The sequence below is a fragment of the Embiotoca jacksoni genome, unplaced genomic scaffold, assembly GCF_022577435.1.
Source record: "Embiotoca jacksoni isolate LCO1_2020_lvr unplaced genomic scaffold, fEmbJac1.0.p SCAF_50, whole genome shotgun sequence".
Taxonomy (NCBI): Eukaryota; Metazoa; Chordata; class Actinopteri; family Embiotocidae; genus Embiotoca; species Embiotoca jacksoni.
Window position 1 is genome coordinate 2,248,588 of NW_027185404.1, and position 23,577 is coordinate 2,272,164.

Here is a 23,577-nt window from a genome sequence, read left to right on the forward strand (position 1 = left end):
ATCAATTTGACCTCGAGCAGCCTTGTCACATATCATGGCTCTAACAAAACCAATAAATATCCCTTTCTCCTCGCGTTTGATTATTGTTGTTGTTTATTATTATTATTATTATTATTACTATTCCTACACAGAGTGTCTCCGGCGTCTGATCATTTCCGTGTTTTCTCCTCGACGTTGAAAATATTTTAAGCCCTTTTCTGTGATTACCTGGTTGGAGTAGGGACGTTTTCCTGCTCCTAATCTTTATACCAGATGGTGAAAATTCTGAAAGATTTCCAATTCCAATTTCTGTAATTTATGCTTATGTGCAGAGTGAGAGAGAGAGAGAGAGAGAGAGAGAGAGAGAGAGAGGGGAGAGGAGAGAGAGAGAGAGGAGAGGAGGAGAGAGAGAGAGAGGGGAGAGGAGAGAGAGAGAGAGAGAGAGAGAGGAGAGGAGAGGAGAGAGAGAGAGGGAGAGAGTGAGAGAGAGGAGAGGAGAGGAGAGAGAGAGAGAGGGACGAGAGAGAGAGGAGAAGAGTGGAGAGGAGGGGAGAGGAGAGAGAGATAGAGAGAGAGAGAGAGAGAGAGAGGAGAGGAGGAGAGAGAGAGAGAGAGAGAGGGGAGAGAGAGGAGAGAGAGAGAGAGAGAGAGAGAGAGAGCGAGAGAGAGAGAGAGGGAGGAGAGGGGAGAGGCGAGGGGAGAGGAGAGAGGGGAAGTTGGAGAGGGGAGGGGAAGGGAGGGGGGGCAGAAGGGAGAGGGGGAAGGGGGAGGGGATGGCTAATAAAACAGGGAATTATTGGCCTTGTAATAATTGTGGTGAAATGTAAAGTTTGACTGAATACTCTGTTAGCGATCTGTTGGGGAAAGATGAATTGAGTGAGTGAGGATCACACCTTGGTGGCTACCACATACCATCATGCATCACTCTCAAAGAAAATAGAGTCAGTCTGGACCCCACCCCCCCCCCCTCCTTTCCCCATGCTCTTTTTACCACCGATGAAATGAGCCCACAACCTCAGCAACACCACAAGCCAACGAAGCTGAACTATCATTAATTTGCCATTTCATGTTTCATTGCAATGTCATATTTTCAGAAGCTGACATGGTGCCAAACTCCCTCACCATCAAGAAAAGTTATTCCCGTTATTCATTTCAGTGGATTAATATACATTACTTGGTTAAATAGTACAGATCTTTCCCTTTTTTGTCACTGATTTTATCCAGTTTCCATGTTGTTTTTCATGTAACTTGATAAAAAGTATCTGAAGTCTCTTTGTGTCTGTTTCCCAGGTGCTCATGATGGGAGAGCCCTTCTTTGATTGTCAGATTGGCTTCGTGAGGCTGCCGGGCTCTCTGCCTGAAAGGCATCATGGAGTACGGGATTTTGAGGAAAACACAAACCGACGTGAAGAGGTAAGGACCTAAAAAAAAAAACAAGAATAAAGGAGAGGACAAACTGAAGTGAGAAAGATTAAAGGACAATTTAAAATCCCCAAACCAACCTGGAGCGTGTCTCCTGCAGCCCCTGTGGCTCCAGGAGAAGCTGTGGTTTGTTTATGGTTGAGTGTGCGAAGCCTTTTGTTTCTTACCATAATGTTGTGTTTGCTACATACATCACTGCGTTAAACATCGCTCTCATCATGCTCATGTACAACATTACGCTTTTGGGCTCAAACTGAACTCGGATGTGTTTCATCAACTGTGGTGTTAATTGAACGTTTTTCATGTTGTTATCTTCAAGGTTACTTTCAAGTCATTCTGTTAGCTAGAAATATTTCTCAAATACTCCTGGATATAGTTTTGTTTGTAGTATTTTTGTGACATTTTAAATTCTCACATTTCTTGCTTTCTCTTTTCGGTGCCTCGGCAGGATGCGGTGTTCTTCCGATGTGGAGACAGCCTCAGTAGCAAAGGAATGACTTATCTCACCAACTCTCTCTCTTGACTACCGCAGTCCAGAGAACAATGGTGTCCGAGCGGAGTTCATCCTGGATACTGCCAATCACAAGGTCTGAATTTAATGAGATTACTATGGGATGGGATGACTAGAAGTCCATTTATATTCTATTTTCTATACCTGCTTTATCCTGAACATGAATCACAGGGGCGGAGCCTATCCCAGCTGACTGACAGTGGAGTAAAGTCGGGTTACACACTAAGACAGGATGTGCTCATCCCTAATATTACCATGCTAAAGAAGAATTGTTCCCATACATATGGAACATACTGGAAAACTCTTTTCAGTGGTTAAAAATAGAGCTTCAACACATTATTTTCTTATTTATTTATTTATTGAATAATCTGTCAATTATTTTCTCAATTAATTGACGATTTGTTTTGGAGTCTTCAATATGTCAGAAAATGGTGTAAAATATTGACCAGTGTTTCCCAAAGCCAAAGGTGCAGTTTAATAAGTCTTGTTTTGTGCCAACCAATAGTTCATCATTACAGAGGACTATAGGAACCAGAAAGGATTCACATTTCACAAGCTGGAATCAGAATATGTTAGAATTTGGCAATTAATTTATGGTCAATCATTTAACCGATTAATTGACCAATCACTGCATCTCCAGCTTCAAATGCTTTGCTAGAATTAGGGTTGGATACTGAACTTTTGATTCTTTCATGGTGCTGACTCATTGTGTTGATACTATCTGGTATTTAAAATGCTGTCATTTGGTACCAAATTTCAGTATCTAACTTTATCTGACTTCAACAGTAGCATGTGAGGCGTTTAGGGAACATCTTTTAATAATCAGTAAAATAGTGTGTATTCACAGTCAAGCAGTTTTTTTTTTATAAGTTTGACCACAAAGTGTGCTAATTACACGCACAGACCTGATGGGAGAGACTCAACCACAACGGTCCAACACAGGATCACACACTAAAAACCAAAAGTAATATCTTAACTACGCATTAAACTTATTGAAGTACTTGACGAGTACCCCCATTTACCGTTTTACCAAATGAAACAGCTGTAGCACTGAGATTGCTGTTTCCCAGCACATATGTGGGATATGATTTTAATGTGACTCTCTAAAATAAGCACACTAATTACTTTGCTAATAGAGCAGTTTATGTGGGTCAGTAAACAATAATCTGACAAACGTTCCATCACCCTTTCTTTGTTTCAGATGGAAACGCTAAACTGACAGCTATTAACTTATTTAATTGATTGTTTTAAAGTATTTTCTCATCTGAATACAGTAAAGGTTTTTGATTATTTGTGTCAGTCACCCGGCTGATGGCTGCAGTAGAGGAATGCTTCTGCTATCTAAGTAGTAGTGTTAAAGCCGTTGTTGCTGATAACTCTCAGCTTCCTTCATCAGCCCTCGCAGCTCTAGTGTTGACTCTACTTAGAAATGTTCACGACCCTCGATGAAGCAATTGTTTGGACATCCACCCATCCATCTATTCTGACTTGAAAGTCTAAGACTCAAAGGTTTTGGTGTTAATTCATTAGCGATTTTGAAACCAGCCTGGCTTTGATCCAAAAGCATGCTGGAGCCATTAGAGTTCCCCTAATAAATATTACTCATTAACCTGCCTCCCTGATAAGGCGGCCTGAAATCTCTGTTTGGAGAAATTCTGGGTAAGTCGTGGGTGGGGTGTTGAATGTGTCAGGGGCCTCGCTCATTCTTTCTCACTATTTCTTGCTTGCTCACTCATTCTCACTGTTTATCAGTAGTTTGGTGTGCAGTAGAAATATGGCTTTCAAATAGTGTGTAAGACGAGGTCAGTGGCTGTTGACCTGCAGACTAATGGTGATGAGTTATAACTGTTCACAAACGCCCAGGTAGATTAAAGATCGGATAACAGTTGACGTTTTTACCATACCTTAGTGTTCATTTGTTAATAATGAGCATATTTAAATAACTTAAGGGCAGCACAGAGCTTCAGTAGTTTGCATTGTCACATGGTTTCAAGCCAGCGTGACAAGCAGGGATTTTTTTTTTTTTTTTTTTTTTTTTTTTTTTTTTTTTAATGTTCCTCCTGTGTCAGTTGTGTTTTCTTGCGGGTGTTTTGGGGGTTGAGGTCAACTGTAAACTCCAAAGTGCCCAAAGGTCTGATGATGTGTGTGTTAGTTTATTTCTCTCAGCCCTGTAATGAGCTGGCGACCTGTCCACAGTTTATACCCTGCTTCTTAATGAATGTATGCTTGGACAGGCTGCAGGTAGAAAATGTCTGTTTAGACTGAGTAACTTTCCCAACACAAGTCTTATTGTTGGTTAACTACCAGTTACAAATTCCAGTAATAAATCAAAAATAATTCATGTTTTTTCTACACTTGTAAATATTGCTTACAGGTACATTCTTTGTGACATTCGTGGTTTAATAGGGAATTCAATTGATTCAAAATAGAATTTTGTTTTGTTTTTTTAGAGTGAAAGTACGGGCTTTAATCCCACTCAGACACTTTTGATTTGTTATGAAAAAGTCCTATCTTCTTGTAGATAAGATGCATATTTCTACTGGCAAACATCCAAGCACCAATTCAGTGAGGAAACCTTCAATTGCTTTTATCAGTAGCTTATTACTCAATAAAGAACCGGGCTGATATCCAGTAAATGACTACCATATGAACTGTAAAGCAGCATAGACTTAAGTAGACGTCTGTTTTCCTACTGAACAATCTGTGTGCTCTAAAAAGTGGATTTAAAATGTGGTTAATTTGACTGTGTTTACACTTTCAATTCCCTGTTGCTCGTATAAAGTGTCTCCTTTTAGTTTAACCACTTTAGTATATATTATTAGTGAAATGACTGGCCTGTTAAAAAAAAAAATATCCACCTAAGTAGATGAATCTCTTTTTATCTCTGAATTGACCTCCACGGCTGTATCCAGCTCAACCCCAGTCATTGGCACTCTTAAAGGCTATCAGCTTGTTTGCTCCCTCACGGCCATGTTTACCTAACTCTACTTTTGTTTGACAGGAGACCTACACGGAGATTGCGGGCATGCAGCGCTTTGGTGCTTTCTACATGGATTATCTCTACACAATGGAGAACAGCAGCGGCAAAGGTATCACCTGATTCCTTCCTCCTCGCTGAGCCTGTTTGATCAGCTCTTCTCTCTTTTTATATCTTTCATGTCCTCCTTTTTCTCTGCCCGGTTGTCCTCCTCTTCCCCTTCTTTCCATCTCTTTTCTTCTCTCCTCTCTGTCAAACAAGCCCCCTGGAGACTTGAAGAAAGGGCTTGTCTTGTTTCAGTCACAGCCACCTGGTCCTTGACCCTTTCTGTCCTCACTCTCACCCCAAACTTACCTGGAGGGCAACTGTCAGAAGTGTTTAGTCTGTGCTGACACGTATTTGAGTTTCTCTCTCCCCACTGCTTGTTGAAACACTGTTTCCCCTCTGTCTCTTTACCTGTAAGCTGTTGAGAAAGTGAATAGGCCCCTCATGCCTAATTAGATGTCACTCTTCCTGGCAGAAGCCTTAAGACGGGCAGTGTTTCTCATTCCTCGGCTGCAGCACTCAACAATGTTTATTCAAGTCTGAAAGATCTGAAGTTCCCATTAAGAGATAAAGCTTGCTCCTTTCAATTTGAAATGTTATATTTGGCTCACAAATGTCTGTGTGCTTTAGTGTGTGATGGTGAACATTTTATTTCAGTGCTGCTGGAAAGCTTCTCTCTAAGTATGACAACGACACCTGACTGACGTTCACAAGTTCTAAGAAAACATTCTCAGCACTTTATTCAAAATTGAATGTCTATGAATTGGAAGGCCTTCCCATGTGTAATGGCCGAGGTATCATAAGAAAACCGTATCACCTACATGTTCCTGAGTGTTGTGTAAAAATGGTGTGAGGTGATCATGGCTGCATGATATAATGATTAATGATAGAAACTTCTGATAATAAAGTGCATCGTTGCCTTTTTAAAGTAACATTCAATACCTTGAATGGATGATTATATTTATTGGGAGTCTGATGTCACACATGTTGTTTCACTTGCTCCCTCTTTCTCTCTTTGGTTTTACTCCTCTGGGCCTCAACTGTTTTCTGACTAGGCTATTGTTTCGTCCCGCCGCTGTCAGCTACAGATACTAATCTAAATTAAAAAAAAACATTGATACTGTCATCCTGAACTGTCGAAGTCCTTTCTGACAGCAGGATAAGTGTCAGTCTGTCCTCCTGCGGGACGGCTGTCGTTACCCTTGCCACTTGGAATGCTTCTCTTCTGTCAGTGTTTCTCTTCTTCTCGGACGCGGACCAGATCCAGTGTCAACCAAACAAATTAGTCTGCGTTGCCACAGGACGCACGTAAACTCTGAGTCAACTGAAATACTAACCTGCCTAGGTCACTCTCAACCATTGACTTCACATTAGAGTAATGCTGCAGATTAAAAACTTTTTTTAAATCTTGGGAAATGGAGACACTTTTAAATTGTCTAAATCCCAGCTAATTTCAGCCTCCTCATCATCCCACTGACCACTCTAACTGCAGCCATATGGTTGATATTAGGCCTAATCCATCGCAGCCAAATCGCACTGAAGGGAAGGGGAAGTGGCATTGCCTGTTGCCCTTTATACATTTCCAAAATTCAGTTGGAGTTACACCCCCATTCCCCAGCAGCCCTTTCAGCTAAAGCAGTTGAAATCATAGTGTTGACTCTGAGCTGTAAGAATGCTCAGCGCAGAGGAATGTAATGGGAATAAAGCAAGTTGTGACCCTTTGTCCTCTTCCTCCCTCACTGCCATTCATCCACCCCCTTCTTTTATTTTTAATTTCTCCCTTTTTATTGCTGGGGAGCTGAGTCTTTTAAGTGGACCTCTGGAACAGGGGCCTGCGATGAATGAAGGGACAGCTGTGTGAGAGACGGGGACATTTGGAATATTCATCATTCCCGTGGTTCACGGCTGTGTGAGCTGCTGCTTGCTGCTGCATTACACCACCGATATCTTGTGTTTTCACTCCACAAGTGACATGATTTTTTTAAGAAATGGGATATATGGGAAAATGATGCCACCCTGGATATAGATATAGTAAAAAAAATTACAACAACAGCTAAAGATTCTGTCCAGTAAATAGAAATAGTGACAAGCTTATATTTCTCCAGTTTGTCAGAAAATGTGTTAATTTTGTTGCCTGTCAGACGACTCCTCAAGTTTGTAACAGCATATATACTGTGTGGATTTTAAGTAGGCTTTGTGTGTGTTTCTGTTTGTAGTGTCTCCGGACTTCTCTGTGGTGAATGTGGAGGAGGTCGTTCCTGTGGTTCAAGAGACATCCATCAAGAGGCTGGTGGTGGGACCTCTAGATATCAGGCTGCACAGCAGTGCTGTCCACCGCATCCTCAAGATGGTCACCTGTGCCATGGAGCACGAGTATGAACCCTACTGCAAACCACAGCAAGGTCAGAGATGTCTTCCAACCTCTTCTTTTTCCTATCATACTCTGTTCTGTGATCAGAAACTACAACAGTTTTCTCTTTACAGTATCCTCATCACATTGTTATTTCCTTGCACAACCCATCCTTCAACACACAGCTGTACATGAAAGCAGTGACCTTTTGGACCACATGAGGGAGGTTAAGCCAAACACCTTTTGTTAGTGATCATCCCTGCACAGCTATTGATGAGCTCATCGCTGGATGTTGTGAAAGAACGTGGAATGTGTGTCTGTGTGTAATATCTGTAGCAATAACTCTTTTGCGACAGAGTTTTGCAAAATGATAACATCCGCAGGTTTCGCTTGTTTAAGCATCTGCAATAGATAATAGATAATGGATGATGGGGTAATTACTATAGAGGTTTCTGTAGGTCAGTGTGTTCCTTCCTGTTTCTAAATGTGTAGGTGCTCGCTTGCCTTTTCTGCAGAAGGGTCAGTTTAGTAGTTGGAGGCCGGAAAGAGGGTGGGGGTGTGTGGGGGGTGGAGGGGGGCAGATAGAAGATGAAACCAAGGTTACTATCAAAGATAGAGAGTCTCCTCTCCTCTCCTCTCCCCTCCCCTCCCCTCCCCTCCCCTCCCGTCCCGTCCCGTCCCGTCCCGTCCCGTCCTGTCCTGTCCTGTCCTGTCCTGTCCTGTCCTTTATGACTCTACAATGCAAAGGAGAGAAGAACTTAGTTCTGCTGGCTTATGGGTAATTTTTAGAGTAGTAGTAGAGGTCAAAGTTCAAAGTCATGACTCTCTTTCTTCTACTCCTGTCCAGTCTTCTGTGCTCCTCTTCATAAAGTCCTTGCCAAGAACTGAGGAAGAATGACTTTCCTCCCCAAACTATGTGTAAATAGGAGCTGAACTGGCCGGTGTGTGTTTTACTGTTATATTTGTATTATTATATGTCTGTTGCCCCACTGAGAATCCAGCCTGCAGACTTCCAGCGTGTTTATTTGGGTGCAGCTTTTTTATATTGAATAAGAACAACTGAAGGAGCAAAGACTTTTACTGTTGTGTTCCTTTTGAAATCATCTTTTCACCTTCTGTGCATGGTTTAAATAGAAAGTGTGTTTTTGTGTGTAATGTCTCCGTATCATACGACTGCATGTTGTAATTGTAATGTTCATCGTGGATATTGACTTGAGGCCTGGCATGCGACGTTAGATTGGACAAGGCAGCGCCAGATGAACCTGATGCGGGCTGCGGCAACAGGCCAAAGAACAAAACAGCTTTGAGATCAGGTTCTGAGCCCACCTTGTAGCTGGGAATCAGGCCCAACAGAACCGTTACCGAACTGAAACAAGCCCACTGCCCGGGCCCAGAGCCAAGGCTGGAACAAAGGGTTCAGGTTCAGGTCTACCTCAGGACCTGGACACGCTTCGGTGTCCATTGGTTGGGTCACTCCATACTTGCTGAGTGCTGACCTTGCTAGACTCTTTTCCATATTGACTTCAGTTTTCTGTCTTCCATTGTTTCTGGTTATTGATCCAATGAGTGGTTTTATTAAGTCGGTAAAAAAAACAAAGCTACTGGGAAATGCTCACTGTAATGAATAGTTCTTGCAGATGCCAGTACTTTTATAGAGCATGTCTATTTTATTTAGTGTGAGGTGGTGTTGTTTTGTTGGAAAATACTTTTTCATTGTTTTAATGCTGATGTTTTACAGCTAATCTGTTTGTGTGTAAAATGAGCTTCAGTCTTCAAATCCAAAAGTCTTTGGCTCTCTCCACTTCCTTAGTTTGATCAAATAACACACCGCAGGCTGCACACTCACGCTTAAACTCACCTGTTTAAATCAAAGGAAAACCAGTTGTTTTTCTAACATTTCGATTTGTACACCTTTCCCCCTCCTTTTCAGTTTGTTGCTGTATTTGTTCCAAAGCTCACATGTTTATTTTTGTTTTCCTCTGTTCTCTGTAGAAACGGTTGAGGAGAGCGATGCTCCAGCTCCTCCAGAGGAGATATCACGCTTAGAGGAATTCATCCCAACCAGACTCACCTGTCTCACTCTGCTCCAAGTCTCAGTCACTGTGTCCATGGCAGAGTTCAATCTCCTTCACATACTAATGCCTGTCATCATGGGTAGCAAGGTAGTGCCAAAGCATCCACTTCGTTTTTATTAACATCCTTCTGTCTTCATCCTTACCTTCTCTGAGGGCTTTTCGTTGTAAAGTCTTAATATTTCACAGGTTCTTGTACAAAATTCAAAAAGTTAAAAAGTTAAATCCACGTCACGCAAGGGAACAGCATGCATACAAGATGGTTGGCCACATCTGACCACTGTGCCAAAAATCTGTAAATTCAATGTTCACCCAGTGTACAGTAACTGACGCAACTACTGACACAAAGCAATCTGTGGCCTTTTATCTAAAGAGGCAGCAAGTAGTTGGGCAGCTTGGATCTGATTCCTAAAGAGGCTTAAATGTCTTATAAATACCTGAAGATACTAAATAGTTATATTTTGACAGCTCATTTTTATTAAATATAGAGTCAAGATTTATTGGGGTCCAAAAGACATTGAAAATCTGTCACATATTCATGTAAACCTACAAAGAAATGCAGAAAAGATCAAGTTATGGCAGGTTGAATTTAAGGTTTTGCACTTTTTCCAAGTCAGCAAACAAATTCAAGCAAATTTGTGACCGCATTGACTCCTTTGTACAAAAGTTATTCAGATGATCAATACATCAAACTTTCTTCACTGAGACATAGAAAAGCCATTTCATCATGGATACAGAATCTGCTCAATGAAACGCGGTCGACTAGACTGATGTGGACAATTTGGTTTATAGACTTCCACAAAAACAATATGTGTCATATGTTTCCTCACTTCTAATCCCTTTTACCCTTTTTACATGTCCAATCCTCCAGGCTGTGTCCGGCCCGGTCTCCGTGCCCGTGTTTCAGCCGCTGCACCCGCTACCTTCTGTGCAGTTCCAGGTGGAACGGGTGAATGTGGAACACTCGGTCCCGATGTACGCCTCAGAGCTGGTTTCAACTGTCAGCAGTCTCAACCAGCCCTCTGACAACCTGCTGCATCACTGCTATGGACACCTCTACCTCAAGGTGAGCACCACGGTATTTTACTCTATTTTACTCTGTAGCACGGATTCAAAAAGTCTCCCCTTCCCACACACAAAAATCCCAGCTTTCCTTTTGTGGACAAAAAAGGAAAAAAAAGACACGCAACTGAGCCATGTGCATTTAATAATATTTTAATCAAATGTCTCAGTGTGCTGCTGAAAGTGTTTCTATGTTATGAGTACTCTGCCTTTAACCATCTTCTCCACAGTGTACTAAAACGAACCAAATGTCAGCTGCTACCAAAAGTAATCAGCCAGCAGATGAAGCCATTTAGATTAGAGTTTAAACTTGTACATCTTTGTTTTGTTTCATGATTATCAATTTTATTATTATAAAGTTCTTTGCTGATTTGATAATTACGATATTTGATCACGTTACTGATTCTACTCCACCACCACTTTTCCTCTCAGTTAGCTCTTGTTTGTTCCTGTCTTTATTTTCTTTATCTCATTTTATTTGACATTTATCACTTTGTCATTCCTCTTTCAGTTTGACACAAAATGCACTTTACATCTACTAATTACATCTCATTACATTACATTACATTTCATTTAGCTGACTCTTTTATCCAAAGCGACTTACAATAAGTTCATTTCAACCATGAGGGTACAAAACCAGAACAACAGGAATCAATAAAATATAATTTCTTCAAGAAAGCCAAACTACAAAGTTCTATCAGTAAGTTCCATTTTAAGATACTAAAGTTCTACTATTCTGAAGAGGTGTGTTTTTAGTTTACGGTGAAAGATGTTCAGAGTTTCTGCTGTCCTGATGTCGGTGGGGAGCTCATTCTACCATTTAGGAGCCAGGACAGCAAACAGTCGTGCTAATCTGTACAGTGTGGTGTTTAAGCATTAGAGCACGCTGATAGGTCAACACACTCACTCTGAAATGACCCCAATGACCCTTTTAAAGACCTCGATGACCCCTTTTTGCCCGGTCATAAAACTCACAGCACCGAGCTTCCTGATGAGCACCAGTCCTTCTCTGGTCTACTTCATCTACCAGACTGGTGCCATGCTGCAGGCTTGTAATGGGCAGCTGTGGCATTCCCCTGTTACTACACACACACACACACACACACACACACACACACACACACACACACACACACACACACACACACACACACACACACAGAAAGAGAGGGAGATACTCACTGTAAACTCTCACTCACACTGTAAACTTTATGATATGATAGCTTTACCTGGCAGAGTTTGAGCTGTTTTTCCCGTCGTATCGTATTAACGTGTTCCTCTGCTCCTGCTTTGAGAACGTACTGTATTTGATCTGCAACTGTAATAATTATTCTTAAATATCTATCTGTATATGAGGGTGGATTAAAACGCTCCTAATCTGCTTCTGTTGCAAGGGGAAGCAATAACCTTCATGAGTAAGTGTTCCAGGTTTCACTGCTTGATCAACATCAGCACCGGAGTTACATGTGTTTGTGACCACTGGTTTGGGCGCATCGGCAGATTTCGTGACAAACTCGGGAAATCGTCATCGGAGACACTTAAAATGCTTCAGCAATGAAACAAATAGCCTGGACATTGTTTTGAGTGACAGTTAAAGTTTCGACGGGCAGGGCGTCGCTGTCCGACACTGAAAAAGACGGGTCAGCTCAGGAGCTCAACCAGGCGGGATTTCTTTGACATTTGTGGGGTTATGCATTGAGAATTTTTCCCAAAGGCTTTCAAACATCACAGCACGTTGAAAACACACAATCTCAACTCAGCAACACAATCTTCGCTCCCTACCACCCCAACTCACCAGATTTGGCTCTCTGTCACTTCCTTCTGTTCCAGAAAATCTGACACAAACTTTGATGGGGGCTCTCGGCTCAAGTTTCAGGTGCATGGAGAAATTGCAGATGCACATTTACCAGCGGTCACACAAACGTGTGTGACTGTGGTGCTGATGTTGTTCAAGCAACACAACTTGGGATACTTACTCACAAAGGTTATAGCTTCCCCCTGCGATGTGCACCTCATAGTGCTGCTCACCATTTACACGCAACAGGAGCTGTGGAAACAGGGATTTACCTGTCACCAGACTAGAAATAAAGGTTGCGTTTCTAGTTTAGGTGAAGTCATGGGTGTCTCATGGAGTACATCTAGAACTTTGGAGGTGGCAGCAAATCCAGCTAATGAACTTTTTAGGAAGTGTGGATAAGAGATCTGGAGTAATGTGTGGTGGTCCAGTCTGGCCTGGGATGGCCTGAGAGTGTTTTAAAGACAGGATGTTTACTGGACGTCATGCTGGTAGTCCTTATCACAGGGTCACCGCAGGGTTAACAGTCAACTGGTCAGTGGCCAAGGATCATTGTGACCAATCAGCCAGTCGCCATCTGCATCTGCCAAGGTTCTAATTCTACCTCTGGATTTCTGCAGTGGGATCATGGCAGGGTGGAGGTCACCCCGACCGCAACTCACCCAGTTCAGGAAGTGATTTGAAAAGGGTATAAACTAAGGCTTATCTTAATCTGTGTTTTATTGACGCTGGCTGTCAGAGCTTAGGTATCTGTCTTGAGGGTAGTGGTTAGCCATTGTCTCACTTTTCCATGATTGTAGACCAAAGCTCAAAGTCAGCCTGTTTGCTCAACTAGAAGGCCACAGAAGTAAACTAACGTATCGCAATAGAAAACTTGGGTTATCTAAATAACTAGTTGCTTCTGAATGGAAACCTAGAAATCTAGTCCCCTTTAAGAAGCTGGCGTGAATCAGTGTGTGGAGTGTGTGCTTGCATTTCAGACTGTTGTTTTTTAATGATGTCTACATCTGTATCTAACAATCATACATTTCAACTTGATATGTTACTCTGGTGTGTAATAGAACATCCTGAGGCCAGTTGTCCTGTTACAGATGAATTATTCTTGTAGTTTTGTCTGCCTGCTCGGCCATCTGTGCAGCAACGTGCTTTAATACACCTTGACTTGAATGAGTTGAATGAGTCCCATTCTGTGCATATGCAGCAGCTGCACGTTGGACAGCTGGACCCAGCCATCATCCCTACCTCCAATATTAAACTGGACTTTACCACCATGTGCACTATTAACAGGATGTAAACACAGAGGCTGCGCTACATTATGTGTTGCTAACAGCAGCTTGCATAATGACAATAGGACTGTGAGACATATCACTCTTATAGTAATGTCTACAGTAACTACACAAAGTACTCACATGTATTGTGTATTTCACTAAGTCACATTTCTGCCATATCATCAGTTTTGCCTTCCAGTTCAATTACAGGAAACCAAAACATCTGCTTCTATCTGTAGTTATCAAATGAACAGATAGAACTCAGGATTTTTCTTCTCAGTGGTTCCAGATATGATAAAAGGATTTTGTGTTTTTGTTATCTCTGTTAAATCTGAGGCCTGTAAGACTGCAAGTTCTTCTGTGACTGGTTGTCTGAGGACAAATAGGGTCAAATCAGTTTTTAATGGTAAATCAGACAAGAAAACAACGCTGGGTGTGTTTTTTTTTCTTCTTCAGTTATTGTTTTAAAGTATACAATGCAGATTTTCTCTCTCTCTCTACCTGTCTGTCTTTACAGGTGTTTGGGTTCCAGGCAGGCTTGACGTGCCAAGACACTACTGGTGGTTTTCTTCCTCTCCTCCCCATCATGCCCTCCTTCAGCACTGCCCTCTATGGAAAGCTGATTCAGATGCCTTCATTCTGGTGAGTTTGTAGCATTTGTAACCTTTAAACAGTTTTAAGATGTATATCAAAGTCAGGGAGGCAAACACATGAAATGCTGTGTAGCTGTGTGCGTGTTTATGCATGCTGGGGAAAGTGTATATGAACACAGTGTGTGTGTAGTCTATGTGTGATGTCAGGCTTGTGCTGTACTTTGTGGAGAAGACTGCGGCCTGTTGCAGGCGATGCATCAGAGGGTATTTAAAGTGATGGATGAGCCATTTCTTTAGCCGTCGGTTGGGAAAAAAGAAAAACGGGTAACAAACAACTGCAACGGTTTCTCTGGTTTGAAACACAAGAAAAGGAAAAAGACAGTGCTGTCTAAGGAAATGAAAAAAACATCCCTGTATCCCTGTTTTTTATTTACTAGACAGAGGATGACTCATTGGAGATGTTTCCTAGAGAAGTGCTGAGACTTTAGAAGTTGACGAGAGGACACGAAGGGAAAGGAGAGGAATAATGTTCAGAGTTTGGAGTTGGAACAGTCGCACGAATGGAGGATTTGAGAGGTTAGAAAAGTAAAGAAGAACAGTAAATAAAGTTTTAAAACGTTGAAGCTACGAAAAGCTTTCAAAATACATAAGAGATGGGAAGCGAGAAGAGCTACATGAATTAGCACCCCGTGTGGAGACTGTAGACAGAATAGACGGAAAACAAAATGAGGCATCGGAGGTATCATCCTCTGAGACAGAGAGGATGATGGGAAGATGTGTGAGTTCCAGTTTTGTGGGACTGTAGAGAGAAGGGATGAGAAATAAACTTTGGAAGATGGATTTATGAAGGAGAGCGAGAGGAAAAGGACTTTTAGAGGAGGAGGTTTACAGTTTGAATCTGTGTGAACAGTTTTACCATCACGGGGCTTTTCTTTGATTTTATCAGTTCAATTGTAATTAATGTTGTTTTTAAGTCGAAACCCCTCTTTCCTTGCACCTTCCATATCTATGTCACTGTGTCTGTGTTTTTATTAAATGGCCTTGTAGAGGTCGTTCGTTATTTAAGAAGCCTTGTAAAGTCTTTCATCTTCTGTCAGCACATGAAAACAACTTTCTGCCATGTTTGGTTGAATAATATTAAAATATTATTCACTCCATTATCATGTCTTCAGTAGTTATTTGGGTGCCTGGTGCCCCTCCTGGTGCCTCCCCCTGCCCCCCCCCCCCCCCCCCCCCCACACACACACACACACACACACACACACACACACACACACACACACACACACACACACACACGCACACACACACACACACACACACACACACACACACACACACACCCTGTGTCCCCTCTCTCACACCTTGCAGTCAAAGTGCCTGTTAAAGCAGGAAACCTGTGCATGAGCGCTGGCTTGGGAATCGATTTCCCCCCCATTAGTTCAGACTTAAACATGCCAAAGAGCTGCAGATGGTTTTGACTTATCCTGACTTCTTCTCCAGGCAAACATTGTGTCTACTGTACAGCGGTTAGCTGGCCTTCAGTCAGAGTGCTGTGTGAGCCTGTGTGCTCTGCTCCTAATAAGAGCGTTTGAGTTGTTGGTTTGATCTGCCCCCCTCTTCCCCTCCCCCATCACCCCTTGCCAGGGCCTGCCGTTCCAGCCTTTCCTGCCTTTCCTGCCTCAAATAGTGGATTCAGATGTCAAACGGATGTTATTTTTCTTTCTGACAATCACTAGAAGTTTCTTCCAGATCAATGCCCTCCTGTGGCTTTTCTTTCAGCCTGGACCCATCCTGAGGAATAACACTGACAGCCTCTCAGAGTCTCCATGACGTGTCAAGAAAGTGCCCAGTTACTCTGTGCTGTATGCACAGCTTTGAATGAGCACAGAATATCCTCGTCCGGTCACCGTTTGCAGCAGGCGGCCTCATCTTGTTGTATTTTGAATAGACGCTAGACTACATGATGACATTGTGATCATACCTGAAAATAGGTGAGCACATAATTCCCCGGATAATTCTACTGCGCTGAAAAGGATTATTTCCACTTCATCGCACCTTCCTGAGCGCCAACTTAAATTTAACTTGATGCTTCCGACACCTGAACTGGTTCGAAGCACTTCTTCCAACAGTCGTACGTTTGTTTTACTGTCAATCTCTTGCCTTCTTAATCTTAATGGGCCTTGGTTTATTACGCAGAGTTATGAGATCTGTCATTTCAGAGCTGAAGTGACTCATATTTCACCTCTTCTGTCAGACAGCCTGCCTCCTGACCTGTGTGTCGCCACAGTCAAAATCTAATAAACACGAGCTGACAGTTTGCTCCTGGAAGAATGACGATGAGCAGGTTTGACAGAGGACAGACAGCGGCGAGAATAAACTGAGGACAGCTCTGTATGCGGTGTTTGACAATTGTCAGTCATGATAACTCAATAGTTATTAACTCATTGGCATCCTTTTGTGCTGTTTTCTACAGCTGCCTCATTGTCTTTGTGTATGGATCCGGATTAAGAACAGCAGAAATGACCAAAGGCTCAGAGCAGATCTCAATTTCAGTTGACGTTTGTTCCCAGTGTGTTTGAGCTGTAGGATTCCCTTCATGAACTCTAGACTGTATATGACATGACAGACTTGCAGTCAGAGGCTTCCTTTTCCAGTGGGAAAAGCTGACCCACTGCAGCAGCCAAAAGATGCACTCCACCAGGTGGTAGCATTTAATTGGACTCTATTGATATTTGTTTTGGGACTGCTTCTCATGGCTGATGTAACTTCAAAAACATCACATTCCTAGATGTTCTGTTCTCAGAGTGGACAATGAGCAGAGCCAAACCAGCTTCTAGAGTTTTAAAGGATACAGGAGAACGTGGGAAGCATTAGGCCTTAGAGAGAGAGACACCGAGATGCAGAAGATGGTGAAGTGTGTGTGTGTGTGTGTGTGTGTGTGTGTGTGTGGGGGGGGGGGGGTAGCCAGCTCATTCTTAAGCGTGTATGACTGCCAGGTAATCATAGAGGATTTGCGAGACACTGGGCATCTGTGAAGACGCAGCACCTCTGCTGATGAGCTGGCCCATGAGTGCTCAGCTCAGGTTTCCTTCAGTCTCACCACAAAGGCTCCCGCTTCTCACAGTGGGCAGCGAGGGGCTTCCACCGGGGAATGGATCCCGCCTCGACATCCTCTCCCTGTCTGCCTGGGCTTTAATTGGGCATTTATATTTGTGAGACCTTTGGGTGTGTCTAATTAGACTGAAATGTCCTTGTCTCCTCGGGTTTCAAGTTAAATGAAATTTTATGAAAGTATAATTATTCCATATCAGTTGCAGACTGACCTTGTAGTGGTAAGAAATAAAAAGATCGCCAAACAGAGGAGCAGTCCAACCTCATCTTTTCAGTCAGTTGAAAGTGGGTAAGAAATGTCCAGATTGGAGTAGAGCAGAGTGCCTGGGTCCCTATGATCAGTCGTAATGTTTCAACCTCCTGGCCTTCTTTCAGATTACCTCAAATGTTGTCATTGCAATTCTTGTTGCGTCTGTGTGGAAATGTGGGAATTAACTTTTAGAAGGGTGGAAACTGTAGAAGTTTGTCGTCTAGCCACCTGGTGACATTTTGTTGCGGCATCACAAGAGCTAATTTGTAACTATAAGTAAGTGCTATCCCATCGGTAAACATTAAGATTACCTCTACTTGGTCACTGTCCCTTGATCTTATGTAGTGGTGTGGACGTAGATTCTTACAGTAAGCACCGGCTGAGACACCGAGATACTTCTTTAGTATAAGAACTCTGGTCAACAGTAAGTATTGCTCTTCTGCTCCCTATAAAAAAATATATCTTTCGGGTTAAAATGCGATAAAGGAGTGGTAGAGGGAAAGTCAAGGTATTATCACAGTATGTGTTTGAGGTAACATAACCAGGTATTTGACAGGATAAGTAAAGGCTGGTGGCTGCTGCCTACGTAGAGCGTATGTACGGAAACACTTAGGATTGCTGTTGAAAAATATAGATGTCTCCATTTATAATATGCACTACTGGGAACTAACAAAACTGTAATTTGATTAGCAGAAAGCTAAAATCTTCTGAAATGCACTTTTAATCCCGATGAATTAAGGTGCAGCTGAGAAGCGTTAGGTTGTACAAATCCCCAATGAATGGCAATGCATGGGCCCCCCAACTTCACAGGGACTCTGCAGCCAGTCTCCGTTGGTCTGGCTGTTAAACCTGTTATTCTAGATAAAATCAGTGCCTGCAAAAAAAAAAAAAAATGGTTGGAGGAGGGAGGGGATGTTAAATGTGCCACCTGCATCGATCTCCCCCCAAAAAACTAACCTCCCTCTCTCTCCGACACTTGAGCACACATGCACACACACTTGTGCTCACACCATATAATATTCCTGATGCAGGGCCACCTGACAGCAGCAACACATGGAGACAGGCCAAGGCCGGGGCCCACCAACCAACCAACCAACAAACCAGCAGCAGCTTAGTGTGGTTCGTCGCATTGCAGGCCATAATTCAGGCCCACGCCAGCTTTTATGTGGCATTTTTAGCAGCCCGTTACCCGCTCAGCTATTTCTGAGGGGATCATTTCTGAAAGCATGTGGCCTTACAGGTGCATGTTATATAGCCACAAAAAGCTGCCTTTTGCTTTGCGAATGTTTCAGAATAGAAAAGAATGTTGGTTTTCCCTTGATATCTAATTATTGGTCTAAGTCTATTACATTGTCAATGGTTAGTTTAGTTTTTAGCACTACCTGTACGTTTTTTATGTGAAGTGGAGAAGTCCATTACTATGTCTGGACCAGTAGTCTAGACTCTAGATTAGCTCATGTTGTGATTTATGAAGGCTGCTTGAGGCATCTGAGGCACGAGGCTTCTGGTGTGATTGTAATGCCTCATTACTCCTGTTCATAGTTAGTCATAGCGAGCTGCTCCTGGTCTATGTCTCCAAGCGCAGCCAAGAACAGGAGGACAAATGCTTTCTGTGTCCTTGAAAAGAGATCCAAGTCAAATTTAGCAAATGTACATGAACAGCATTCACTGGCGAGAACATTGACTGTGGCTGTTACATTTGTCTACTGGCCATTTTGGCAGGCAATACCATTAACATGTTGAACTGGAATAATCTTTTTGGCTGAAGAAAACTGATTTGGGAGTGGCTGTTGGATGGAAAAGTGCTCCGACTTACATTTATATGGAGATTGACAGCGATTTTGTGAATTTCATACAAACAGCTACCGCATCAACCATTGTGTGCTCCTCAATCAACCTTTGTTGATTTTATAACGAAGCAATCATTACAAAGGTCTCAGTGAGGACCGTTCTCATCAGGGTCTCTGTGTTGACAGGGTTAAAGTTACAGGGAGCTGTTACTATATGGTGAAGGATAATTGAATGACCTCAAATCAGCGCGTGGTTGCTGTGGTCGTGCTCAGCTTTGAGTTGTGGTTCGGAGGCCATGAGAGCAGCCGAGAATTCATTGAGTTGAACAAGGCAACACATGCTCTCGAGGCCCTTCCCTGTTCCTGAAGAAACATGGAAATGTTTTCAGGCAGAAAAAGGTTTTCACATGATGAAGCTGAAGGGGACGTCGGCACACACTGCAACAAGTAGGCTTTATGTATTAACAGGTGTGTATTAAAACCCTGGAACGGCCTATGATGTAATATTGTTCCACTTTTCACGGAGAAGTATCAGAGTGTAAAGGATTGTGAGCTGCAAGGTAAAACATCATATTTCGCGTGGCACAGTCTATAAAATATTTTGGCCAACTTTGCGGTGAGGATTTTTTTTCTCCCCTGCATCTGGTGTCGGACAGTTTTATTTGGTTTCACGGCTGACACAGATCAATGGACGTATTGAGGAACGTTGCATTAAGGAAATGGCATCAGCGACTGCGAGGCCTGTGCTCTCGGTGATTGACGTCTCCGTTCTGATGGAAGCCTCCAGGCTGGTCGTGCTGGAGAAGCCAGACTCGCTCTACTGTAGAAGCTGTGTACTCGCCCTCCTGACCGCAAGTGTCATTTGGTAGCTTAAATCAACATGGGTTTTATTATTATTATTCTTAGTGTATGTTATGTGCTTTTAAGAGACAATATTCCTGCAGTCCAAGAATATCTACTAAATTTGAATTTAACATATATTGGGATGTATAGACCAGAGCCAAGGTCGTGGATTCAAGAGCAGCTGTAGATGTTTTCAGTCGACTGAAAGACTCTATTAATTCCTGAATTAGTCATCTGAGGAACTGAAGCTTGAGGGAGGGAAAACAGTGGGAAATAGGGAAGGATAGATGGATTATCAGCTCTGAGTGGATTATCATCTACGGGGGTGTGCATTCCACTGTCATCTCCTCCCCACAAGTACTGCTCCGTTCCTTCCTCGAGACGAGCCCATGGAGTTGAATCCGAGAGTTGGCGGTGAGGTACAGGAAGTGTTCAAAAATAAAACTTCATTCAACAAGGCAACTTGGAAAAAAAACAACTAGTGGAATCCGGTCTAATTCAGAGTCTTATTTTCAGTGACCATCTGTGTGAAGGTCAAAGGCCTTGGGAGAAAAGTACCGAAGACGACTAACTTGGATCAGAATAAAGGGCAGCCGGTGCTTCCGTTGACTGCTGCAGTTGTTGTTATGGTAACGGGAAGTAAAAAAGTCTGAAGCAAAATCTTCATAGTATGAATGTGCTATCAGGTCTGCAGCCTGTGGATAGAGGTCTCCTATCTCTGAGGGTCCTAAAAAGGAACCGTATGTCCCACACAGCTGGACGTGTTGGACGGCGGCAGGAAGCTCCACACACACACACACACACACACACACACACACACACACACACACACACACACACACACACACACACACACACACACACACACACGCACAGGCCTCTTGATGTGTTTTCCTTTAAAGCCTGATGAACCACGTCATTGCCATTTTCTCGCCTTACGGTCTGCAGCTGTCTGCGCAACTTGATTAAAACATTTCTTTTAGTAATCCCTGTGTAATGAAGCCCTCTCCTGAGAATGGATCTCAGTTTGTGCGTATTCATGTGTGTCTGTGTGCATACGTGTGTGTTTTGGGTCAGGGGTGCTCCAGATGGGAGGAAGGGGAGGGCCCTGTGTGTGTGTGTGTGTGTGTGTGTGTGTGTGTGTGTGTGTGTGTGTGTGTGTGTGTGTGTGTGTGCGTGTGTGCGTGTGTGCGTGCGTGCATCTGTACGAGAGTGGAGTATTTATTTCTATGAAGAGTTTCGGCTGTTCAGCACCAATGATTGAGAAATGCACACATGGAACACCTTTGAGCCGGGGGAACCACAAAACTCTGAGCTGTGGCCACAAATACAGTCCACGACTCCCCAAAAGTCTTTCCCAGATCCAGCACAGAGACTTCACAGAGGAGGGTTATGTTGGAGAATGGATGTCGTTCCACTTTAGTTGAGAGATAAAATAAAATTGTAATACCTTAATTGCGCCAGCAGATTGACAGTGAAGAATCAACACAGGTCCACATGGAAATGTGGATGACCAGTGAGCAGGGTGCAGAGACTCCAGTAGCTGAATGTCATTTAGTGATATGAGCCTAATTACAACATATTGTGATGTAAAACAGGTCTATTGTGATGCTTTTACAGAACAAGAAATGATATAGAAATAATGCCGCTCGCAAATGGTCATGTGTGACCTCAATATGTGCTGTAAAGATTATGATAAAATCCATTTTATTGATTATGTCCGAGTCACCGCTGTGAGTCAGTTTTGGCTGCTGCTGCTGAACGCAGCATTTGCTGACATTTCTATATGACAGGCTGAGCTGCAGCTCCGTTTCCCATCGAGCCAATGACACAGAGCGTGTACAGTCTACCAAACAAATGACTTGAAAGAACATTATGAGAAACTGTGACGAAAGACATAATACATGAGTTCCAGGTTCCACTTCTTCGCCATCATTTCTCTTCCAGGTTATTTATGCATGTTTGACTAAGTAGCTTTTCTCTGGTGTTTTTTCCTATTTTTTTTTCAAATACTAGCTATTTAACCCTATTGACCTCCAGGTGGTAAAATGACAAGTCTCCCCTCCCCCAAGTTGGTCACTTAGGTGTTTTTGTTCAGTGTGAAGTGCTTGCATGATTTATCATCTTCATTTGGAGGCTTTGCAAGACACTGTAGTGAGTCTTTTGTAGTAAGATAAAAGAGGGGACTTGAGAGCAGCCCATAACTCACTGCTTATTTTCAAGAGGGGTCAGTGACCTTGGCTTGGAGAGATTGGGAATTCTGCAATACTTCAGATCAATCTTCACGACAAAGAAGAAAAAGAAGGACGAAAGGTGCAAGCTGTCAGTCTTGCCGTCCCTCCATTTTCAGTCCGATTCCCTCCAAAGAAGCTCTGAAAATTTCGAAAACAATAGCAGAAGAGGATTTTGTCAACTATTTGAGTTGGGGAATGTTTGTATTAGTTAATTAAGGTAGGGTGTGACAGTGAATGATTTGAAGAAACTTTAGATAACTTATCACTGGTCTCAGGTCAGTGGCTATCTGTTGTATCTATCAGACAAATATGTCAGCCCATAATGGATTGCATTGGTGTTGCTGTGGACTTTGTAAATAGGCTCAGATAAGTTAAAGTCAAGAGAAAGTCACTCATTGTGATGCTTGTAGATTTCTTTTCACTACCTTGAATCTACAAAACATTATGATTTGGAGTCCTTCCACTAACTTTTAAGGCTTTTATTGGTGTAACATGTTGCAGTTCATGTTGAATTTCCCATCATTAAACTCCCATTACAGACAGAGTCCACCTGTGTGCCCCCCTTCTCCTCTGTGGTCCGTTGAGGGACCAGACACCTTGCTCCACATCTCCCTCCGACGCTCCCGTCCCCACAGCTGTATGTGTTGTTTTATTTTGGAAAAAGTGAGGCAAGGATTTTTGGTACTGTACAGGATATGAGTAATAACAAAAATGTACGTTCTGGAAACTGCAAGCAGGTTCCAAACTTGTATTCTGGGACACTATGTAAACCATTAGGACCAGCTGCTCATGGATGTATTCCTCCAATCACCACAAGATGCTGATCTTTAAAAAAAAAAAATCATACAAAATGCTGACCACATCAGGATTAGAGCTTTCTCAGTTGTGTCTTTTGTCAAAACATCTTTACTAATGCCAACATCTGCATGCACACAGGACATATTCTTTTGATTGTATATAAACAGACACACACCCCAACCAGCGCTTTTTAATTAGCTACCTTTATTTTCAACCGTAAAAGTACAAAGCAACAACATACCAGTGACGTACTCTATTCCTGCTTAAGTTTATACTGGAACTTTTCCAAATGACTTTTTTAATGAGACTCCCCATGTTAGGTATTATTTTACCTGGAGAATAACATATGACCTGCAAGTTTGCGGTTTGTATTCTTCTACTGCACACAGTATGCTTGCTATTTTCCCCTCAGTCTGATTTTTTTTAAATTATATTCTCCTTTTGCTCAGTTTGCACAACATACATCCTTTTACT

The 23,577-nt window shown here is 42.6% G+C and overlaps 1 protein-coding gene across 1 annotated transcript in view; it reads left to right on the plus strand.

The window, feature by feature from the left end:
* Window positions 1–23,577, plus strand: part of LOC138211820 (intermembrane lipid transfer protein VPS13B-like) — a 322,041-nt gene that overhangs the window by 38,740 nt on the left and 259,724 nt on the right. Inside the window, 10 exon segments of the mRNA XM_069171937.1 lie at window positions 1,270–1,317; window positions 1,319–1,346; window positions 1,349–1,392; window positions 1,850–1,918; window positions 1,920–1,988; window positions 4,914–5,001; window positions 7,151–7,336; window positions 9,277–9,446; window positions 10,228–10,422; window positions 13,999–14,123. Coding sequence (XP_069028038.1) covers window positions 1,270–1,317; window positions 1,319–1,346; window positions 1,349–1,392; window positions 1,850–1,918; window positions 1,920–1,988; window positions 4,914–5,001; window positions 7,151–7,336; window positions 9,277–9,446; window positions 10,228–10,422; window positions 13,999–14,123 — 1,022 coding nt within the window.